Source organism: Fonsecaea multimorphosa, assembly GCF_000836435.1.
Source record: "Fonsecaea multimorphosa CBS 102226 unplaced genomic scaffold supercont1.3, whole genome shotgun sequence".
Classification (NCBI taxonomy): Eukaryota; Fungi; Ascomycota; class Eurotiomycetes; order Chaetothyriales; family Herpotrichiellaceae; genus Fonsecaea; species Fonsecaea multimorphosa.
In genome coordinates this window covers 2,054,375-2,067,875 of record NW_015971637.1, presented here as the reverse complement: position 1 = coordinate 2,067,875, position 13,501 = coordinate 2,054,375, and the positions used below count along the sequence as shown (strand labels likewise).

At 52.7% G+C, this 13,501-nt stretch overlaps 7 protein-coding genes across 7 annotated transcripts; 4 read left to right on the top strand and 3 right to left on the bottom strand.

Annotated features, from left to right (window-relative positions):
* Nucleotides 1–199: 199 nt before the first annotated feature.
* Nucleotides 200–1,854, bottom strand: Z520_02567 (uncharacterized protein; the record flags this gene model as incomplete). Its single annotated transcript, XM_016773080.1, has 2 exons — nt 200–1,669; nt 1,726–1,854. The coding sequence occupies 2 exons, from the start codon at nt 1,852–1,854 to the stop codon at nt 200–202; spliced, it is 1,599 nt and encodes a 532-aa protein (XP_016636550.1).
* A 581-nt stretch (nt 1,855–2,435) lies between these two features.
* Z520_02566 (uncharacterized protein) lies at nt 2,436–3,051 on the bottom strand (the record flags this gene model as incomplete). The annotated part of the gene is made up of 2 exons (XM_016773079.1): nt 2,436–2,755; nt 2,808–3,051. 2 exons carry the CDS (start codon nt 3,049–3,051, stop codon nt 2,436–2,438), a joined length of 564 nt encoding a protein of 187 aa, XP_016636549.1.
* A 614-nt stretch (nt 3,052–3,665) lies between these two features.
* Z520_02565 (uncharacterized protein) lies at nt 3,666–5,174 on the top strand (the record flags this gene model as incomplete). The annotated part of the gene is made up of 4 exons (XM_016773078.1): nt 3,666–3,935; nt 4,002–4,140; nt 4,190–4,298; nt 4,349–5,174. 4 exons carry the CDS (start codon nt 3,666–3,668, stop codon nt 5,172–5,174), a joined length of 1,344 nt encoding a protein of 447 aa, XP_016636548.1.
* Nucleotides 5,175–5,394: 220 nt separating this feature from the next.
* Nucleotides 5,395–7,303, top strand: Z520_02564 (uncharacterized protein; the record flags this gene model as incomplete). Its single annotated transcript, XM_016773077.1, has 2 exons — nt 5,395–5,586; nt 5,648–7,303. 2 exons carry the CDS (start codon nt 5,395–5,397, stop codon nt 7,301–7,303), a joined length of 1,848 nt encoding a protein of 615 aa, XP_016636547.1.
* Nucleotides 7,304–8,784: 1,481 nt separating this feature from the next.
* Z520_02563 (uncharacterized protein) lies at nt 8,785–10,345 on the top strand (the record flags this gene model as incomplete). The annotated part of the gene is made up of 3 exons (XM_016773076.1): nt 8,785–9,335; nt 9,393–9,666; nt 9,722–10,345. The coding sequence occupies 3 exons, from the start codon at nt 8,785–8,787 to the stop codon at nt 10,343–10,345; spliced, it is 1,449 nt and encodes a 482-aa protein (XP_016636546.1).
* A 222-nt stretch (nt 10,346–10,567) lies between these two features.
* Nucleotides 10,568–10,897, bottom strand: Z520_02562 (uncharacterized protein; the record flags this gene model as incomplete). The annotated part of the gene is made up of 1 exon (XM_016773075.1): nt 10,568–10,897. The coding sequence occupies one exon, from the start codon at nt 10,895–10,897 to the stop codon at nt 10,568–10,570; it is 330 nt and encodes a 109-aa protein (XP_016636545.1).
* Nucleotides 10,898–12,387: 1,490 nt separating this feature from the next.
* Nucleotides 12,388–13,464, top strand: Z520_02561 (uncharacterized protein; the record flags this gene model as incomplete). Its single annotated transcript, XM_016773074.1, has 1 exon — nt 12,388–13,464. One exon carries the CDS (start codon nt 12,388–12,390, stop codon nt 13,462–13,464), a length of 1,077 nt encoding a protein of 358 aa, XP_016636544.1.
* Nucleotides 13,465–13,501: the final 37 nt, after the last annotated feature.

Genomic DNA, 13,501 nt, shown 5'->3' with positions numbered 1-13,501 from the left:
CGTATTTCGTTCTGTATGAAGGCTTGGTCTAGGGTTTATATTGAGTTTCTTTCAACCGCTGATTGCTCGTCGCGCACAAGATCTTGCTGCGGATACAGAAACCAGGATGAACTTCGTGTATAAACGAACAGTTCATATGTTATTGTATACGTGATGATTGCTGAAGCGAGCTGCTCTGTTGCTTTTCAGCTGATCAATGTCAGCCGAAGACCAGAGTAGACTTTGGGAGTTCTTCTTCGGAGGCGTGATGCAAAGGTCGATCATGTGCCTCGAAGACATCCAGCTTCTGACTTGCACCATCTCTGTTATCTGCCGCCTCCCTCAGCCCAACCGCGGATGAATCCTTCTTGCTCGGTTGCATCGCACCAAGTTTCACAGCTTCGTCGGGCAACGGCCGGATGTAGGGCTGACAGACCCACCAAGGCCTCTGGTATTTCATTGTAGTTTTTTGTCTGGGCGTCAATTCGAGGTCGCGCTCCTCTGCGCCAGCTTCCTTCGTAGGCTTGGAGTCAACCTCTGCTAAGGCGGCGTGATCGTCGAGACCTTTCTTGACGGCTGCTTCCACCATGGCAAGGACTCTTTCGAAGCCATCAATGTCTGAACACCTTGTTGTTGCTAGCGCATCTCGAATGTTGGTGTGCTTGGATACCAGGGGACGGAGGAGCTGGAAAAGGTGCCCCTGCATTGGCCTGATATTCGGGTCCAACTTTTGCTTGGGCCCGCGTTTTTGCCTTTTCCTCGGCCGAACGTCGTCATCGGAGGCTTCCATTATTTGAGGCGTGGCTTCAGGATCACCAGGGACATAAAGAGGCGTGCGCACGGGTGGTTCTCTGTCCAAAACATATCGGTGGATGATGTCGAGATATCTTCTGAACACGGCATCCATGCGATATCCCCCCTTTCCATCTGGTCCGTACCAGTACTCCCGAGGGTTGTGCTCTTTTGGCGGGTTTGCGAAAATCGTAGGGTCACACATATTGCCCTCTGCACTCATGACACCGTCGGCTCCAGTTGCAGCTAGACATGATTCTAGGTCGCCGGAATTCAAGATGTTCCCGTTCGCAAAGATCACCGTTTCCGGCGGTAGATGTTCCCGGAGGTATCGAATCATTTGCCAGTCTGCAATACCAGTATTGTGCCCCTTTTGTTCTCTCCGTCTCCCGTGCACTGTCAATATGCTGGCGCCCGCCGATAGAATCATCTTGGCGTATTCCAGCGTCTTCTCCCTAGTGTCCAGTATTCTCATCTTGGCCGTGACGGGGACTGTCAACTCATTGTGCAACTTGTTGATCATGTTGTAAATGGTGTCCCAATCTTCCTGCAGGAACGCCCCATAGTGACCATTTCTGGCGATGCCCTGAGGACATCCCAAATTCAAATCGACCGCATCACAGTAAGGGGCCACATATTGTGCTGCCTCTAAGAGATCTTCAGGTTTGTTTGCGCAAAACTGCACGAACAACGGTCGGTCCAAACTCGGGTTGCCGTCCAGCCATGGCGGGGATGAGGATTTGTCCTTTGAGACCAGACTGCTTCTGGTGGGCTGGAAGTGGTCGTCTCGAAATCTTGCCGTTTCCCGGAACAATCTTGCGTGTAGCATAGGTGAATACGCTAGGAAGGACTTTGATCGCTCGTCATCTAGGTAGGATCGCGTGAGGAGTCTCCAAGCCTGGAGAACAAGTCAACAAATCTAGTGAAGTCGCCGAAGATGGAGGGAGAACGGACAAATTCTGAGCGATCGACCATGGGAGCCAAAATGTACTTGGGGCTGCCCATGCTTTCGTAGAAGGCCCTGCCTGTCAACTTTGACGGCGACGACATGTGGCTTGCGCCAGCAGGTGCTGTCTCTGCCATGAGTTTGAATGGAGAAATATGTCTCTGAATCTGCTGGTATAGGTCTACTACCCAATGCAGGATGGGCCTAGACATGGGCAGTCTTGGAACAGAGGAGGGATGCTAAAGTAGCATCATGTTACAGATTCGAGAGAGCCATCAGTGTCGTGAAGCCAGAAGGAGTGCCACGAAGAACGCCATGAAGAACAACATGGAGCGGGAACCCAAAAAAAGTGAATGGCGTTTCAACGTAGATGTACTCCGAGGTAGCACCTTCAACGGTGTGCTGTAAGACGTCTCACGCAGCGCGCAACAGAAACTCCGACTCCTGCTCTATTTATGTGCAGCATCCTGATTGATTTTGCTCACAAGACAACACACCCATCCCATAACGTCGCGAGGAGTTTGCGTCGTTCATTGCTACATATTTGAGGAGCGGTGGCCAAGTTTCACCCAGTTCCATGGTCATTGCCGATCCGTCAACTTCGGCCGCGGAAACCCACGGCTGGGTACCTAAGTATGCGAAGTCAGGCTCCCTTTGCAACTCAAAGCACAGACGCCCTTACATTCCAAAATGCGAATCCAAAAGTCTGTCGCTCCAATTATCGTTGTAAGAGACTGACACCGCCATCTTCGGAAAGAATATCCGCCTTCTCGTCGTTATCCGAATCGCTCACTTTCAGGCCACTACCGAAGATCTTGTCAATCCGCTTTTCACGGTCACAGACGATTTCACTCTCCCCGTCGTCACAGAGTCGTTTGAAGTATTTGATGCGATGCTGGGGGATCCATTCCTCCTCGGTAACCTCAGAGATCCAGTTGGTTGCGGGTATTTCCTTGACTCCTGCGAATCGTTCTAGATATCCAATGACATATTTTGACACATCGAGATCAGCATCCCATTGCAGTCGCTTTAGGACATCTATATGGCATTTGTTAGTGAGCCAGTCTTGCAGGGAGCGTATGCGCCGTACCTTGAGCTGATCTCATCTTGAGGACGGGCACGTCGATGGAGGCAATGGACGTCTCTTGCTTCCGCTGCTTCTTGTGCTTCGCATAGTGCTCTAGATCTTGGATTCTCTTCAATTCATCCTTTTCTTCTTGCAGTCTTTCTTCATCAATCACCTGGAGGTGCTTTTCTGCAACGCCTCTCAAATGACCGATCAAATGCACGGGCAGCCCCGGCGCTGCATCTTCTGGTCGTTCGCTTCCCGCCATCAACTACAAGAATTCGATTCAGCCGGTGAGATGGTAAATGAAGGAACAACAATCTTGTATTGTAGTCTTCATATATTCGATTCTTTCTTGATGATGTCAAACCAGCCTTGCGGTGGCGCAGCACCGATTCCAGAGCAATGACTCACCTCCCGCATTGAGGCTCTCCTATGGATGAGAGCTTATGGAGACATGTTCACGCTCCTTTTCAACTCGAACGAGGTGTAGGATCATGTCTCTTCGACTATCTTGCATTAACCGCAGCTCTCGGGCCATATCTGAGTCATTGCTGTTACAAGGCCTTCCGACTGCCCTCTAGGAAGTCAAGATCGTCTTACATAAACTTGATTTATGAGTCGCATCAGTTCATGAGACAGACTTCCACGCGCTCAAGCGGAACAAACATCTCCGAGCCTTAGAATTGCTGAGCAGACAGAGAATCAGAGATGGAACGAAGCGACGCAGAGAGAGAAGGCATTTCCGAGAGTTCGCCGGTAGGCTCGGCTACCACCTAGAGCCGATTTTGTCATCGTCTCAATACAACTCGTCCATGCTAGAACTTCGTGAACATGTTGTCACGATGTTGAGAAACTCGATTGCAGAAGAGGCTTGAGAATATGCCCCTTGGTCAAGGTGTCAGTCGCTCCTCTACCATAGGAAATGGCTTGAAAGTGAAAGTCTACAGCTTTCGAAGACGCTTGAGCTACTTTCGTGTGATTGAACACGAAGTGCGCGCCCAACACACGCGCCACTGGCCGAGGGGCACCGAGGTTGGCTATGAAAATGCCTTGAAGCTCTCTGTCAAACAATATATCCCCCATGAACAAAAGAATCCGGCACCCGGCGATATCACCTTTATTGCCGCACATGCCAATGGCTTCCCCAAGGTCCGTGCTCTATTCCAATGCTCACGGCGCCGGTCGACATGGGTCCATGTCTGAGACCATCTTTAGGAGCTATATGAACCTCTGTTTGATGACATCTATACCAAAATAAGATCTTTGGGAAGAGACATCCGGGCAATATGGATTGCCGACCTCGCTCACCAGGGCAAGAGCTATATTCTCAATGAAAGAGCTTTGGGCAATGACCGTACGCCCAGCACATGCTAAGCTTACTGAAACCTGCTGATGGGTGACAGCAAACTGGTGGGATGGTGCCAGAGACCTTCTTTTTCTGATCAACCAAAAGCAAGATGAGTTGCCTCAACCACTAATAGGGATTGGGCATAGCATGGGAGCATCGCAACTGTACATTCCAAATCTCCAACTGGAAGCGCACAGCATTGACTGTTCTCCAGGACGCAGCTTTCACTTCTCCATCCAAGGCTATTGCAAGCTCTGATTCTCATCGATCCGGTTATCCAAACAGAGAATCCCAGCAAAACATTCGCTAAACCTTCCACCTATCGTCGAGATATCTGGCCATCCCGTCAAGAAGCCCGAGCAAAGTTCGCGAGCAGCAAGTTCTACCAGGCCTGGGATCCACGGGTATTTGAGAAATGGGTGCAATATGGTCTCCGGGATCTACCCACGGAGCTCTATCCGGAAAAAAATGAGAGCAAAGAGCCGCGCGTGACGTTAGCCACCCCCAAGTCTCAAGAGGTCTTTTCTTATCTGAGACCAAAATACACCGGTACTCCGGGTATTGCACCTGAAAAGGATCGGGCCGTGTATGGGGATATGTATCCGGAGGATGTGGAGGAGGGGTATCCTTTCTATCGCCCTGAGCCCGCCGAAATATTCCGGCGGCTTCCCGAGCTGAGACCACCTGTTTTGTATATATTCGGAGACCAGTCTGAGCTCGCCACACCACAGCTAAGGAGGAAAAAGATGGTAAGTACTGGTATCGGCGTGGGCGGGAGCGGAGGGCAGGCTGAAGGCCGAGTGAAAGAGGTTGTTTTGGCAGACTGTGGTCACTTGGTCCCTATGTTGAAGGTCGAAGAGTGTGCCAATGCCGCAGCTTCATTTGCAATTGCCGAAGTGACTCGCTGGGAGCAGACGATCAACGAATGGCAGCGGCGTTGGCTCCAAAAACCTAGAAGTGAGAGGATCGGTATTGACGAAGAGTGGAAAAGGATGATTGGTCCAAGGGACGCTCGTCCATCCGATAAAGAACCTCGATAGAAGGAATCAAGTATGGGAGTTGAGCTAGCTGGTGGTACTAGTAGCCCCTTCGGCCGGCAGATGTGGCAGCCTCGTGAGAAGGCACCAACCTTCAGCCTTGCGGCCGCGCTCAACGTGCACGACTCGGAGTTACAGACAGGGCGGTTCGGAATAACTTTCATCCGCTCCTGCCAGTCGCCCGCCGCATTTACTGCCTCCTTTCAAGTTTTGCACCTTCGAGATGTCCCGCCTCACCATAGTTCCAGTACACGACCGCATTGCAGCGTCAACCGCGCTTTCGGCATCGCGTAAGCCATCATGGTATCCCTCACCACCATCTCACAGTTGGCGTACGATTTTGACTCTCGAACAGGTCTACAGCTGGGATCCTCACCGAGATGTGCTCTACAAGCTCTACATCGAGGACAGGAAGGTAAGACCAAACTCATTGTTATTGCCTGCCACTCAGATCGCGCATGGCTAACCAGACTCAGTCCCTCGAGGAGATCATGCAGTACATGCGAGAAGTCGCCAACTTCACTCCCTCCAAGCGCGCTTTTCAGACACAATTCAAGAGATGGGGTTTTCCGTCGAAACGCAAGCCATCGTTTCGCGACGAGGACTTGCTTGATCGCGTGAGGCAGCTATGGGAGGCAAACTACAGTCAACGCAACATGCTTCATACTCTTCAAGCCGAGGGTCACGATATCAAGGAACGCGAGTTGATGCGACTGCGTGCTAAGAACCGCTGGCTCATGCGCATTCCCAACGGTGCCAAGCAGACGCCCGCCGATGACGCCGAAGCTCGACTCGAAGGGCAGTTGATCGAGGCTGCGAAAAGTGACGAGGGCATCGCTCAACCAAATCAACAACCAGTCCTCGAGGATCCACCACCAGATTTTGTGGAGCGCCAAAAGGAGAGACTCCAAGAACTTCAAGCCATCAGTGACCTGCGCTGGAGAGAGAAAAAACGCCGCCGTCGCACCAAGGGATACGCAGGTCTTCCACCCGATCCTGCGGGCATGCCACCGCGTTTCCCCTCCGAGACTACGCTTGAGGAAAGCAGGGAGATCTTGGCTCTTGATGCGAGGCAATATCGGGCCATTCGCGATCAGTTCCAGGCAATTTGTGAGGAGGAGCAAATCATGCAAAAGACCGTTGCTGGAACCGAGAAATGGCAAGCCGTCAAGGATCGACTGGTTCGCGAGAATAGCCTGTTGCAGGCCGTGATGTGGCAGAACACCACCAACCTTCAATCCAAAGAGCTCGCCCTAGACGTTATCTGCACCGATGTTACGAAGCGCATCCGGACAATGGGTCGACGGTTGACCATCTTGGAGTCCAAGAAGGTGTTGGGCTTGAACCCGGATCAAAGTCGACAAGTCCGTGGCGAGTTCTACGAGATCCTCGAATCGGAGTACTACACTAGTAAACTCGAGATGGGACCAGCAAAGTGGAAGGAACTCAAAGATCGCTGGGTTGCCAATAACTCATATCTCCAGAGCATCCTCGCCGCGAGCGAGGCCGATCCCGAGCACAACAGAAAGCTAGCGGCAATGGAGCTCTTGTGTCGGGACGTAATGAAGCGTGTGCGAGACGATCGAGCGAAGAAGAAGGGCACTTTCAGGAAAAAGCCCGCTCCCGTTCAACCTTCGACGACCTATGCCGAAGACACTGCACCACAGCCCCCTGCGTCGCCTGTCGCTCCCGCACCAGCCTCTGCCAGCAGCGCGTACCGCGATGCCCTGCCTGCGAATCCGTTTGGTGGTGTATCAACCGCGGCACCGCATAATAATGATTTGTCAGACCTTCAAATCGACCCCAACCTGTTGCAGGTGGCGGATCATCTAGGCACCCCACAAGTGTCAAGCGTGACGCCTGTGTATGTCCGTCCGCATCCCAACTCGACCATGTACACGAACACAAAACTCTCACTTGGGTCTTTGACCGGCCGCACTGTTCAGGAGCTCCATGCAATGCTTGCAGCCAAGTATCCCCATGCTAAGGCGGAACAAATCAAGGGTATTGACAAAGACGCTGTGGGCAACGAGATCCCCTACCTCATTGAGGAAGATGATGAGTTGGAGGGGTATCTCGACCACGTCCAAGGACGCAAGGCTACGTTTGTCGTGCTGCTCAAGAGGGCTTGAATCGCTCGTGGGAAAGTCCAGATGGGCGTCCGAGCGGAGAGACTGTTCTTGGGATCGACCGAGTACTCTACGCACTGTCTATTCCAAACTTGTCTTAACATCAGTCATTCTCTCGTGGTGGGAAGGGGAGGCAAAGTCTTATCGAGGTTCGGAGTTGGCTGCCGTGGCATTTCTATGCGTATCCACTTGCAGTGTCACTGTTGGAGGCAGCCAGCAATGGAGCCATTGCTCGAGAACATGTTATGACACTGCTGACCTGTGCAACCATGAAAGGAGGGGTCTTTGAGCTATGGATTGTTAGCTACTACGGTATGCACGGGGCCAACGGTAAATTGCAGGCAGTGGGTACCGTTGTAGATACGAGACCACAACGAATCACACAATGAATCACACAATATTGCTAAACGGTACCAGACACCCTTCGCTTTGGAATGTAAGAATAGTTCCTGGAGAAGCAAGGATTTCAAATATCAGCTCGTATAGACAGCTGTGGGTGTCTTGGGAAGGGACTTGAGCGAAGTGAATACCTAGACGGATAGTTTGGGGAGGCGTCAAGACAGCTCCTGACATGGCCATAACGTTGCTGGAGGGTTGGTTGTCATGGTCCCAGATTCAGCCTCCCTGGCGTTTCATGGCAACTTGTAAGATCTTAGGTTGGCCTGACGGCGAATCCTTTGACGCGCAACGTCTCCAGCAACCCACCTCCATCCCACGTCTCCCCCAGGGGTGGGCTCTGGAGAAGCTGTCTTACTTTTAGAGGTACACGAGCTGTTACTCATAGGAATATGCGAGCAACGCTGGACTTCTCGGGGGTGGCGGGATGGCGGTCGGGCAGTTTTGATAATTTTGATAATCACTGGTAAGCAAATCAACGTCAGAATATCTCACCAGACCGCGGGCCAAATAATGCAATGTGCGAGGCCAGATGTCGGATTTTGTATTATTCTCTTCTCTCCCAAGTTCTACTCCCTGACTCGAAAAGCCGCGGGATACAGACTGGCTCTTCTCCAGGCGGGCCAGCGCGAGCCCACTAAGTAGCCCTTGCTGACACCCTGCATCCACCAGCATCGGCAGTTCGTCCACTAAAGACCGGCCCAGAGCCGGCGAGATTATCGTTCCCGAGCATAACCTGCATATCCTGCCTCGCTCGGTATGTACGAGTACGTAGCCCAAGGTAGTCCCAGCGACTAAGTGCGGGGCAGCCAGTTCGGCATTGATGTGGTCGTGAACGAGCTCTGGGAGGGGCGGCAGGGGAACCTTCTGCGACACTAGATCCGCTGGGTTGGCCTTAGATGGAGACAGATAAGGAAGGAGGAACTGGTTGATGGACGCGTAGGTATAAAAAGGTGGGTATGTCCTGGAGGGGGATACATGTTGTTTACTCACGCCCTGCTTCTGCACCTTTCTCTGTGCCCTGTCCCTCCGTCTACTAACAAGGAAGACAAGAAGAACAAAGATTATACTGTGACTCTCACCCAGCCATGGCTCCCTCTAGACTAGATACCATCGACTTCACCACCTTCTCCAACATCGTCAACGGTGAACCCCGTAGCTCAAAGACAAAATACCACGGAATCGACCCCACCTCCAAACAGCCCAACTGGGACGTGCCTGTGGCTACCAGCGACGACATTGAAGATGCCGTCGCCGCCGCCAACAAGGCCTTTGCCGAGTGGAAGACCACGACCTGGGAATACCGCACCGAGCGCATTGCCCGCTTCAAGGAGGCCCTGGAGGCATACCAGGAGGAGATGACCGACCTGCTCCTCAAGGAGACGGGAAAGCCTCGCAACTTTGGGGCCACCGAGGTGCAGTCTTGCTCCAAGTTTATGGAGTGGCATATCAATTTGAAGGAGCCCAAGGGTGAATCATACGACCTTGACGACCGGACGATTGTCAACAAGTTTGTTCCCCTGGGCGTCGCAGCGGCCATTTGCCCTTGGAACTTCCCTCTGTTGTTGAGTTTGGGCAAGGTGCTGCCGGCTGTGCAGATGGGAAATGCTATCATCGTGAAGCCTAGTCCCTTCACTCCGTATGTCTACCACCTTGGGAGTTTGAATTGCTCGGCGAGCTGACGGTGACGAAACAGATACACCGCGCTGAAGATGGTCGAGATCGCCAACCAAGTCTTCCCACCGGGTCTCGTTCAGGCGTTGGGTGGTGACGACAAACTCGGTCCGGCTCTCGTCGACCACCCTGACATCCACAAGATCAGCTTCACTGGTTCAATCGCCACTGGTAAGAAAGTCATGGCTGCTGCGGCGAAGACCGTCAAGCGAGTGACCCTGGAGATGGGTGGCAACGACCCTGCAATCGTGCTCCCCGACGCCGACATTGCCAAGGTGGCTCCCATGGTTGCTATGGTAAGGAGTCTCTTTAATGATTTGGTTTCGTTCACATTTGACTGATTTTGTGCAGGGCGCGTTCTTCAACACCTCCCAAGTCTGCATCGCCTCGAAACGCATCTACGTGCACTCGTCCATGTACGACGAGTTCCTGGCCGCGCTTGTCAACGTCGCCAAGTCCCTCAAAGTTGGCTCTTCCAACGAAGAAGGCGTCATGCTCGGCCCCATCCAGAACAGCATGCAGTACGAAAAGGTAAAGACCTTCTTCAAGGACACCAAGGACCACGGCTACAAATTCGCCCTGGGGTCCGGCGACGTGCCCGAGTCCAAGGGCTTCTTCATCAACCCAACCATCATCGACAACCCGCCCGAGGACAGCCTGATCGTGCAAGAGGAACCCTTCGGACCCATTGTGCCCGTGCAGAAGTACGACGACATCGAGGACGTGATCAAGCGCGCAAACAACTCCAAGGCTGGCCTGGGCGCCACCGTCTTCGGCAAGGACCCCCAGAAGCTGCAGGAGGTCGCGGACAAATTGGAGGCCGGATCCGTCTGGGTCAACAGTTTCCCGGCCGCTGGGCCCCAGGCTCAGTTCGGTGGTGTCAAGGAGAGTGGCATCGGCACCGAGTTTGGCACCTTGGGCATTTTGGCGTATGCTAATGTCAAGGCCATTACGACATTCAAGAACAACTCGTGAGGGTTCGTGCTTAAAAGAGACTGATCAAAGGTGGCTGAGACGACTTTATGTATGAGATGAGCAGATACCTTCAAGTCCAAACAAGTACTAGAATCCAGAGTGATCATTCCCAATCTGTACACCCTGCAACATCTAGACGACCCATACATCTGGGCATTTCGCCTTGACGCACATGGTAGTTCTGCTCAGTCCTGCCCTAAGAAAATGGATGGAGCAACTAATTCATAACTTCGAATCCCTCCCCTTCCCTCCTTTCCTCGCACCACTACTCCTCCCCGTCCCGTCCTCATTCTCATCCGCGTCCCGGACCGGGTCGCCCTCGGACGTCTCGGCCTTGAGACTCACGGGATCCCCAAGCATCGAACGATTGCCCTTTTTGGCCTCGTTGAGGTCTTGCTCCGCGCGCTCCTTCAGGCTCGGACTCCTGTCGGCCTTCTGCTGCGGCTGATGGGTGGGCGAGGTGTCTGATTGCTCGGCTTTGAGGGAGACTGGGTCGCCCAGAGCCGTGGGGTTGGACTTTGCGGCGTCTTTGAGTGGTTTTTTGCCGGCCATTGTTGGGGCGGTAGATGGGATGAGGCGGGCAGAGGCAGTGTACAGTGTTCCAAGAGCAGTTTCCCACCGAATCAATATGTGTTTGATTGGAAATAGCAGATGTGATGTGGATAGATAGAAGCGAAGATTGGAGGAATCCTGGAGGTAAATACTACCTACCTGGCATGTGAACACTGAACAGCGTTTTGTACTGACGTCTTCCATCTCCCCTCAATGACCTCAATGAAAACAGATCCGACTGGGCCGTTTTGAGCAGGGCTCGTTCTCGTTCCTTGAAGCTTCCTGTGGGAGTTTCTTGCATCTGATAACTTGCTTTCTTCTCGAACAATCTGCCATGTCTGGCATGAGGGCCATGAGAAGATTCAAGGCTGAATATGAGGATGTTTTGCTTACCACTCCGTCCCTGTCGAGCGCGCGGTGCATGTCGTGTGCCGGAAGATCATTGATCCGGCTCGAGGAACACTTCGGAAATGTTGCCTGTCTTGGCGGCTTTGTTTTCATTCTCCCAATTCATCGCCATCAGCGCGTCTTTATTCAATCCGTCTTCTCCTACATTGGATCCTAACTGAGCTGGAAACAGTTGGCGACCTGGCTGTGTTCTATTTGGATATCCCATACGCGCTTCACGAGCTCAATGGGGCCCAGAGGGACAGAGACGAGCGCCGGAAGCGAAGACACCTCGAATCAAATCAAGATTTTCACTCTATCTGCCAGAGTACACCTACAGTCTCAGGATGTTTTCCCGGCCGCGGTCCAAGAATGGACATACTGGTTTCAAATGAGGAACCAGATCCCACGTCCCTTCAAACCCGGGAGTTGAAGATCGCGACCGTACTACTCGCGCGATGCGTACCGTCAGTCATTTCCGGCCTAACATCAGAGATATAAATTCCTCCTCAATAGCCTTCCGCTTGCAGACTATGAAGTACTTTTCGGACCATGTTGTTCTCAGCACAAAATTCGTCGTCGCCAGCCTGATAGCAATGCCAGACACGGATGAGAATCATTTCGACTCGTGCCAGGATCCCGTTGGCTGAAGGCTTGCCACATGTCGCCAGCCGGAATCCTTCGCTCTACCATCGGCAGTGTTATTGTAGAAGATCATAGGTGGAAATCTTCACATTTCAGCCTCAACTCGTTGCGGCCAATAATACAGAGAACCATTACGCGTCGTTTGCAGACCGTGCCATACCCGGGAAATCGAGCTACGAATCCGATGCTCGCCAGCTTATCATGCAGATACTCCACCTGTGAAGTTAATGCAGTTCTTGCGCCCGGTTGCATCTCAACCCAGCCATGGCCTCCATGTTGCGGGTTGTCCGAGGATCAGGATTTGAGTTGGCGCCCGATTGATACGAGCCAAATAACTTTCTGCGAGGGGTTCGTTGACCTTATACGACTTCACCCCCGCGATTTCTACACACTCTCTCGTCTCTTGCCAGTGCACAAAATTGCAACTCCAGATAGGTTCGTCCATTAACTCTGAGAAGATGGTATTTCTAGCAAACTTGGAAGGCCAAGGCCTCGTTTTCACCTATGGTCTTTTTGGCGTGCAACATGACGAACTCACGGCGGAAAAGAAGAAAACAATTTCAGCTCTCTACTCCCTGTTGAGCCAATCTGCCAATCGAGTTGATCACTTACAGGACGAGAGCCATGGCGTGCCTCGCGAAGGCCCGAAATGCACCACTTTTGTGGCATACTGGTTGAAATCTAGCGACTACGAGAAGTGGAAGACAACGGACGAAGTGAAACAATTTTGGGACAACCTGCCTGATGATGCCGGTGTTTGGCGGGAGGTGATGACGGTCCCCAAGTCTCGTTACATGTTTGCAGCGAACCAACACGAGACGTCTGGCATGGCCACAATGCTGGGGCTCAAGGACAGTACTGATGAGGCATACTGGGGCGTCTACCGTCATCGGCTCAGCGCAAATCCCGACGAGTACACGGACCCGACTGATACCTTCACATCACCACTTGTCACGAATTGGAAAGCCAAGCCTGACACAAGCAAGAAAGTCGTGGATCTGTCCAAATCGTCGCTGTCCAACAAGGTCAGATACGGAAGGGTCAAGATCAGCAAGATCCCCGATAACCTGTGCTACTGTCGAGAAGGCCAGAGACAGCCAAACCTGCCTCCCGAAGAGCTTGAAATGTGGAAGGAAAAGCTGGCGCCGCACGCTCTAGCTTGGATGCAACACCTCGACACGGAGCGCAACAAGAACGGGGTGGTCTCGTTCACGTTCAACATCGCACATCTGAACCCCAAGCCGACCTTGGAGCCAGGGACCGACCTGGAAGTGGACACCGATGCCATTGCCGAGACGAACCAGTTGATGTACCTGCTCGATCTCGCCCATTTCGAGTTGGCCGGCCGCTCTTTCAAAGACCACGTCAAGCTGCGACAGACGACGTTTGAAATGTACGGCCCGGGAGGTCCACACAGCGCAAATGGCAAACTCTCGATCTGGGTTGAGCTTTGCATTTTGAAGTCGGGCGACATGGACGCCGAATACGTTGGATGCAGGGAAGGGACTGGGCTGATGATATTGGAGGGTGTGTAGAGAACGCTCCGCTGATTGCAATGAGGGTGTCTGTTTG